General features: G+C 37.5%; 1 protein-coding gene across 1 annotated transcript in view; it reads left to right on the top strand.

The window, feature by feature from the left end:
• Positions 1 to 9440, top strand: part of RUNDC3B (RUN domain containing 3B) — a 70590-nt gene that overhangs the window by 25983 nt on the left and 35167 nt on the right. The window contains exons 4-6 of the mRNA XM_072413417.1: positions 3668 to 3757; positions 5853 to 5933; positions 6937 to 6982. Of these exons, the coding sequence (XP_072269518.1) occupies positions 3668 to 3757; positions 5853 to 5933; positions 6937 to 6982 (217 nt within the window). The remainder of the gene's footprint in view (positions 1 to 3667; positions 3758 to 5852; positions 5934 to 6936; positions 6983 to 9440) is intronic.

The raw sequence follows: 9440 nt of genomic DNA, 5'->3' as shown, positions 1-9440 counted from the left end.
CAAGGCATTCAAGAAGTTTGGAGACATATGGGAGAAGGGAGATAGGACGGTAGCTAGAAAGTATGGAGGGGTCTAAAAAGGATTTCTTTAGGATAGGGAGAATTATGGCATGTTTGAAAGTGGAAGGGGTATATACCAGTAGAAAGGGAGAGGTTGAAATGTTCGATTAAGGTGGGGGCCAGGGTGGAGGAATGGGCACCGAGTAGATCAGAGGGAATTGGGTTAAGCGGACAGGTAGTAGATGGAGATGATGAGAGGAGACTTTGTCCACAGTAACCGGGCTGAGAGAGGCCAGTGATGATTTACAGGTGGAAGGGGTGGGTATGGTTGGAGTACCTCGGTGAGCAGAGACATCATGTCCGATTTTGTCTCTCTTAAAATAGGTGGCAGTGTTTTGGGCAGTAAACGTTGTTGTGAGGGGAGCAGGTGTGGGGTTTAGGAAGGAGTCCATTGTTTAGAAGAGGTTGGAGGCTTGAGAGGAAACGACAGCAGAGAATAAATTTTGCTTGGTGACAGTGAGTTTGGTGTTAAAGCTTTGTAGCTTGGCTTTGTAGTTTATGAGGTCAGCACTGAGGCCAGATTTTCTCCACTTGCTCTCAGGTGCACGAACAGTCTTTTGTTGCTGTTTGGTGTGATTGTTGTGCCAGGGTTGGGGGTTGGCTGGGCAGGGGTAGTTCCCTGCCAACACATATAGAACTCCATATGTAGAGAACCATAATGGGCTTAGTTCTGCTGTTCTCAGAGAACAATGCAACTTGTAACAGTCAGCACTGACAGCGAGCACAGGAAAAAATATCCACTTACAAGATTTCTGGCACATCAACAGGTATTGTTTTAAACTTATCAAACTGATATAACAAAAAGCTTTTTGTGGTCTATTCAGCAAATCAGACAGACACAAACAATATAAATTCTATGTTAGTCTTCATAGACTAAACTACATTTAGAGTTTACATTTCCTTTTTTTTTTTTACTTGTATAAATTGGAGCTTTTACCGTAATGACTGCAACACCTTGCAAAACCTATTTAAAGAAACATGGCCTTTTTATCAGATCTTACCTAGATCAATGGTAAGACTTCATAGTATTGACAGACCAATGTAGCTGAAGGGATAATGTGTTCTGTGCCACCTTGCTATTTGTAGAAACATCTTATTGAACACAGATCTAAAGTGTTCCTTGGAAAAGGTTTTTTTTTCCTTTAATGCTTTGTAAGTCAGAACTTTCTTTGCAAGGTTTATCACTAATTTAAACTTTGAAAGCTCCCCACCAGGCACCCTTAAAGAATAACTATAGGCAAAATCCAAACTGCTTTGTGATGTAGTCTGTCACCAACATAAGGGCACATTCACACCTGTGAATTGGAGAAATGCAGGAGTTTTCCTTGCATGTTTGTTGGTGCCATTCAATATCCATGACACACCAAAGCAAATAGTATAAAACTAACAAGACCGCATTGTAACACATTACTATACATTGCCATGCATTGTACAGAAAATAATGGTGCATGTTCATAATTTTTGTCTTTTTGGGTGCATTGGCAGACCATGCATTTGATGTCTGCTTTAGCACACCGTGCATTAAAGTGTTCTAGAACATGCATAGGTTAACACAGCGCACCAGGATGTAGAACGATAGAGCGCAAACTGCATCATCACTATATTACAGAAAGGAAAGTCCACAAGTCTACTAGGAAGATTAACCATTATGAAACTAACATAGGGTGTGCAAAAACTGCTGTTAGTGCTAATGACAGGGCAGCCCGTAGTTCAGTGGTTAGCACTCTGGCGCTTGCAGTGCTTGGTCCCAGGTTTGAATCTTGGCTAAGACACTATCTGCATGGAGTTTGCAGATTCTACCCATGCTTGCGTGGGTTTCCTTCGGGTACTCTGGTTTCCTCCCACATTCCAAAAACATGCAGTTAGGTTAATTGACCTTAGACTGTAGTAATGACATATGACTATGGTGGGGACATTAGATTGTGAGCTCCTTAAAGGGACAGATAATAACATGACTATGGACTTTGTACAGCACTGCGTAATATGTTGGTGCTTTATAAATACTGTGTAATAATAATAACAGCCTGCAGTGTATATGATATGAAGTATAGAGACTGACAATTATCATCTCTAACAATGCTATTTGGTGCAAGGTTTCCACTTCAGTCTACTGCCGTGGTAGTAAAGGCAGAAGGGGAGGCTGACAAACATGTTAAAATAAGGAAAAACACATTATTATTTTTTTTTGCATGATATAAAAGGTATTGCCACCCTTTTACATTATGTTGATGATAGGTCTGCTTTAGAAATTAAGTCTTTATTAAGGTTAGGGTATGTGTTTAGCAAATCAAGGCTAAGAATAAAGCAAAAAAAGTAAACAAAAAAAAGTTGAGAATAGCTTTTTATTGAGAAAAACAGTGTAAATTATTCTTACATGGTATTTAATGTTTTATTTATAAGCTGATCAAAGAGACCTTTGATTTGCATGATATGTCAGTTAAGGCAACAGTAAGTTTTTTTTTTTTTTTTTTTGTTAACCAATTGTTAAACCTTAATCTAACTTCATTAACCTGAACAACCCCCTAGCCTTGTCTCACCCTTATCTGCTGTTTTTGTTATTTAATTTGAATGTCTTTCTTTTAGTTTTACCTCATTTAGTAATTTGCATTTTCATGTATAAAATTGATTTAAAAAGCTATTTAATTTACAAGGTAAATTTAATATTTAACTGTGCAATGGTTTGTACCAGAATCATACTTTTAGTGGTGATAAAAATGGGACGATATTAGAATAGTTATTCATCTACTCTGTTTCCCCCAGTGTCATATATAAGTTTTGCTCCAAAAATGCACTAAGGCTTAATTTTAGGGGATGTCTTAATTTATTCTTGAACAAAAAATTTTTAAACATATACTTAAATACAGTCATGTCATCATCTTCTTGAACATCATCATAACTCTCCAAACCCTGAATTCCATTTTGGATTTCTTGTGGCTTCAATTTCATGTCTAGCAACAGCGCTTTCCTATATATATATATATATATATATATATATATATATATATATATATATATATATATATATATATATATATATATAAGCTTATTTTCGAGGTAGTGCCTATATATTCTGAGCATCCCCAAAAATATGGAAAAAACATGCTAGGGCTTTTTTTTGGGGTAGGGCCAATATTATTGTTAAATAGGCCCATAATGAAAAATAAAATGTCTTTATAGAGGTATATGTACCCCGTGCAAGAGTTAACATGGTTAGAATGACGCTGCTACAAGTACCTTTTGAAAGTGTGCTGTATGTTCTATTTTTTTAATGAGTTTTTTTGCATAGATCCATTGCCCCCCCAGTCTAAATTTTCCACTGATTTTGCCAATCTGCAGAATTCTAAAGCATTTTCCTCTATCATGTTTTCCGATGTTCTTACTTACACTTTGTGCTTAGTGAACTGCCGTGTGAAAGTGAATTCCCTCAGTGTACGTTATACCCAGAAATCATTAATCACAGTGTATGTTTCAATGAAGGTGTTAAAGAATTCAGTAGCAGGTACAGCCGGGGTTGACAAGTGGGGTTTCCTCCTAGTAATACATTGTAAGCTTGCTTCCTAATTGATATTGTGATTGGTGAAGTGAAAAGCTGTTTTCTGCCCCCACAGGAGATTTTACGATGATGGAGCAATAGTGTTGGGTGAAGAAGCCAATATGCTGGCCGGTATGCTGCTTGGACTCAATGCCATTGATTTCAGGTATTTGATCCACCTTCTGCCTCTCTGAATGCATTTGTATGTGTCAGGAAGGTAGTTTGCTGTCTGTATTAAAGCTAAACTTTTGGCGTACGGCTAAATACACTGAAATACTTATGGGACTGTTTTACTAGGAAAAAAATTTGTATTTCTGTCCATCCAGTTTGAAGATTTATGCCCTGTCACAGCCCTTAGCACAGTAATGTGGATGATGGCATTTTCAGTCAAGGAATCCAGTTATGTCCCCTCTCTACCCTCTTCCTCTTGAATGGACTGTAAAGATGAGGCAGGAGACTGATGAACTCATCCTCCTGCTCACATAATTAATGTAAAGTAATGAGTACAAAAGGCAGATGAAGTATATATAAGAATAATCAGCAGAATTTTACGTAAATAAATTTTCACAAATATGTGATCTCTAAGATTAATGGTACCCCTCATGCAAAATTATACAAAATGGTCTCCGTGTTTGTAACGCGTTTCACAGAACAAAGTTGGCTTCTTCAGATTAGGAGTCTCACAATAATTTAAATCTGTTTCATTGATAGTAAATAATGCTGTACATTCAACAATTTGCATCGATGATGGAATGAACATGTATTACACTTGCAAAATCAGTATCTGCAAAAGAACAATCAGAATTTGTCCCCTCACCGTAATAACCTGAATTGCTGCACCATTGGAACCAATGCAATATCTAAGATGGAAGCCAGACACCAAAGCGTGGGTGGATACACAAACCCTCTACTAACCCCAGCATAATATTAGATGATTTATGGACTACGCACCTTCATACCATGCAAACTCCAATTTTTTGAGGAAATCCCAATGAATAATACTAGATCTCTTTCCTGCATATATTCAAATAAAAATGACCTATGGTAGGAAATGGTATTGCCCTGCAATAGGTCAATGATCCATTTTGCTTTTATATCTAGGAGTATGAATGGGTTTTTTATCTTCTGTTTCTTAAATATGATAAATAATTTTGTTTATTTTTACAAATAAATTGGTCTTGATTTATTACAGCTCTCCAAGATTGGAGAACCTTGGTCATCCAGCAAATCTGGAATGGATCTGGTCTATTCTCTCCAGTCTTGGAGAGTTCTAATAATTCCATTGTGTCATTGTGAATACCTAGAATAGAATTACCCATTACCTTTGCATAGGGGGTACAATTAATACATAGGACAAATATGTAATCTATCTGACATTCCTTATTACATATGCTTGCAATACACCAGATTGGCTTCTGGCTCATACCCCCCACACCATCCCCGGCTCAGAATGCTCCTGTTGGTGGGAATACAAAAAGTCAATACCAAGTCAAATTCAGGTACTTAAACTTGTTGCAATAAAACATACATTTAATGATTTGGAAATGTGTGCATAGATATCTGAATGTATTACTTATCTGCCTGGGGTTCACCTTTTAAACGATAAGTATAAACATGTTGCAGCGCCTTATAGCAATAGGTCTGGGAGTTTCCTGGAATGAGAAGCCATGCATAGATGATCACTTAATATTATAATATTACTTTCTAGTGAATCTACAGATGCCCACTGATTCTTATTGACAACTTTCTTTTTAACATACTGTTTCCCTAACCTGTGGTTTAAAACACATGCTTCATAAAAGCTAATATTCAGTGCTTCATTTTTCATAAAATAGCTGGCCTCTTGGTTAATATACCGGTGTTTTCGGGTCAGGTATTACGACTTTTTATTTTTGTACACTTTATATACCTCTCATAAAATAAATGTGTGTGTGCAACGCAATTTAATGTCTTTATTAAACTGGAAGGCAGACCAATTAGGTTAGACGTGATGCTGGAAGTATGTAATAAAAACACTACAAATAGCACTGAAACATAGATATAGATTTTTTCATGTGATAGAAGGACCTTTACAAAAGGTGTAGGTGAGTAATAAAGGTGAGAAAGCTTCCTATAAAGATAATAAATAAATAATAAAGAAAATTATTAGGCTGAGGTCTGATCAGTGGACCTCAGATAAGATTATAATTACAAAGTGATGTTTTTTGTTCTCTATTCTATGTAATATTTTAGTGCTAAATGTGTTTTTTCCCCCCTTTTAGTTTTTGCCTTAAAGGAGAGGGTCTTGATGGGAGCTTCCCAGCAGTCATAGACTACACGCCTTATCTCAAGTTTACACAAAGGTGAGATGAATTTTTGTTGTGGGTGTAAAGCCAAGCAATGGGCAACATTTTGACTCCTTTTCATATAGTCCTACAGCTGCCGTTAAAACAAATATTAAGGAAAAATTCCTATTTGTAATGCTTGCATCCTCTCTGGAGCCATCCACTGCTGTAATTCCTTTTGGTCACTAGCTGTCTTCCGCTATACTGAGAATGAATGCTGAGTAGTGTTGGTCGAATATCTCACTATTCATTTCGACAGCTATTCGTTCGAATAGGGGGATATTGTTCAGGTGAACGAATGCCGAATTTGAACACTATTAAAGTCAATAGTGGAAAAATTCAGGTTTTTTCAGGACTGTGAAGAACTGCAAGAGCAATCAGGGGAGCAGAGCTGACAGCTCCGCTCCCCTGATTGCTCCTGCAGCCCTTTACTAGTTGTATGTGTTCCTGGATAGAGAAACTCTATCCAGGAATAGGAATAGTGTTCCCTGATTGGCTAAGGAAAGCTTTCCTCAGCCAATCAGAGATCACTAGTGGTTTTGAATATCGAGACTTGTCCCCATTTTACCTCTAGTGGCGGGGATCAGACACTGTTCTCAATAAATGCGACGCCCGCCGCATTAATTGAGAAGATTCCCTGGGGCACTAGAGGTTTAATTAGGCAAATCCCCCATTCAATAACCTCTAGTGTTCTGTGGTTGTCTGGGGAAAGGAAAATCCTGATGACGCTTGAGCTGTCATCAGGGTTTACCTTTCCTCAGCCAATCACAAGAGCACTAGAGGTGATGATTGGAGAAACTTGTCCCCATTTAGCCTCTAGTCCCCGGGTATTCCACACTGACGGGAGGAATCATCCTGTGATTGTGGGATAACCTGTAAAAAAAAAAAAAAAAAAAAAAAAAAGGTACACAAATTACACACATTTTTTTACACACGAATTTGCGCCCTCGAATCCCGTGTTTTTCGGATCGGGTCTATCTGAATTTGAACAGCCATATTCATCAGAGTATCTTTGTTCCAGGAGACTGTGGACCATCCACCTCTGGAGAAGATTAGAAGAGGATTTTGTATGTGATAGGATTGACTATAAAACATGGTGCAATAGGTTAGCTCAATAGGATAAAAAGCACAAAATACTGCCAGTAGAGGAAGGTAATGGAGCCCAGAGTTGGGCTTTAAGCTGGCCATACACATTAGAGTCTTGGTGAAAAATATCTTCGACAACAGCATTTCTCAACCTTTTTACTCAAGAGAAACCCTTGAAATCAACCTTAAATTAGTAGTCTGTGGAAAGAATGCCACTCAAAATTTTTAGGTCACCATCACATAGGTCAATCGGCCAAAGCTCGGGGAATCCTTAGCAAATGCTGGAAGAACCCTAGGGTTCCACATAACCTTGTTTGAGAATGACTGTTCCAAAACTACAAGAGACCATACGTAAACAGTCCATTGAATTTGAATCAAATGGAGCGGGTCTTTTTTACTACATTATTCCTATACATTTCCAAAGGAAATTGTGGAAATTGATTTCATTCATATGGTCAACTTTGACCATTCAAAAAAAGATCTATACCCATTACACCAGTTATACTTTTATATTAACCTTACTCAAAAATTAATTTATTATTTATTTATTTTATTTATTTATTTAATTTTATTGTCCGCAGTACTGAAGCAGCCTACCAAACTTTCCCATATTGACCAAATCTCTTGCCGTTTCAAAGCCAAAGTATGATACTAATAATGACAAAATTTTTCTATGCCCCCCTACTTCTGCACATTTCCACAGGCCTGTATGATTGGCCTATAATATAATATTGGACAAACAAATTTGACCGAGTGGGCTTAGTGACAAGCTCCAACACTAGAAGTGTCAGAACTTTGCTTTACAAAAGGGCTTGGCATTCAGCCATGACAGGGAAGGTTCAGGGGCTTCTACAGATATCTGCCTCGTCTGCACTATAAACTTCAGCAGTTTTACCCCCTTCCCTTCCATGAGTCTCCTTGAACAGACTTTTAAGGGGAAACTACAGTTTAGATTTAGGGATCAGTTTAGGTAATGTTAGTTTTAGGAGTAGGTTCAGATATTTTAATGTAAACCCCTACCCTTCAAAGGACCCCCTTACCCTATTATATTTTTAGCTACAGTGGTGTACTTCAGACTTTTTAGATTGCCATGGTATGCCAGACCAGACATACTTTGGTATGGTTTGGTACTGGAGGTATGGTTTGCCTCTCTGTGACGTTGATGACCTTAAAAATGTTGCATGAGCACCATCCTTGGAGATAAATGGGTCATCTAACTATCTTTGGAGACTGCTGTCCATGAAGGCTTTCCAGCCAAGGGAAGGCTGCAGCCTCCTGAACATATTTAAAATCAATGCAGGATTTTTCAAACTTTTAAACATGGAGAACCCATCAAATATTTTTTGGGTCTGGGGGAACCTTTGGTATAATTACTTTATGCACAACTTGGCTTGGTGGTCATTGGAAAGAATTCCTCTTACATTGCTAGCCAGTAGAAGAATGTCACCCTTATAGGTAGCTAAATTGCTGTCAACGTTCTGTTATCCATTAATGATGTGGCTGAGAATTATGATTAGGTTTTGGATACAGCAGGGAAGAGACAAAACTACTGGTAGGTTTAATTGCTGTGTTCATCTATGTATGGGAAGATTTCCCCCAAAATCTAGACTTTGTGTGTACCTATTGGAAGGACTTCTCTTTCTTCGCATTGGCACTGGGACAGGAAGCAAACAAAAATATTCCCATCAGGAACACTGCCATAAAATCCTTTTTGCACCTCTATCTTTACCATTTCTTGAATTACACTTTAAGGGTTTAATATTTTGCCAGTGTAAGGATGTCAGGTGCAACAAATTAGTTTTTCACATGTGATAAATTAGTTTTCTGACTGTGATAAATGAGTTGGCACCAAAATAAAGTGCCATTTTTATTAGGTTGGGAACTAATTTAATACCAGCGTGCTTCTATGTGACACAAGTATAGCAGAGGCTGAGACATTAGACCTTATTCTTCCTCGCGGACGGGACTGATTCATATCTTCAATAAAACACACATTTATACAGACCTTTTGTTTTGCAAGAATGGAATGTGAAATGTGTGTGTGTTAGTGTATATCGAATAAAGTAGCCTGATGGTACTGCTGGTACCATATCAAATATATGTATGTATATGTATGTATGTGTGTGTGTATATGTATGTATGTATATATATATATATATATATATATATTACAGATTAGTAATTTTCTCCATTCCAACCTCTAAATTAAAGATTTGTTATGTATACTGATAATTTTCGTAGCAGTAAATGTACCTTTTTGCATTTATTTTCTTTTGCAAATGTGGTGACTAGGCACTCCTGTGCATAAAGCTTCCCATAGCTGTATACCTACAGTGTGAAGTATCAGGCACTGCTGTCTTTGTTTGCTAGTTTTGGGATGAATTGAAGTGAGATTTGGTGATATCACTCGCTGTTCTCCTTGCTTGAGCTTCTTACATG

This window comes from Pyxicephalus adspersus, chromosome 5 (genome assembly GCF_032062135.1).
Source record: "Pyxicephalus adspersus chromosome 5, UCB_Pads_2.0, whole genome shotgun sequence".
Lineage (NCBI taxonomy): Eukaryota > Metazoa > Chordata > Amphibia > Anura > Pyxicephalidae > Pyxicephalus > Pyxicephalus adspersus.
Note: the sequence above shows the minus strand (reverse complement) of the source record. Positions and strands in the feature narration are given on the sequence as shown.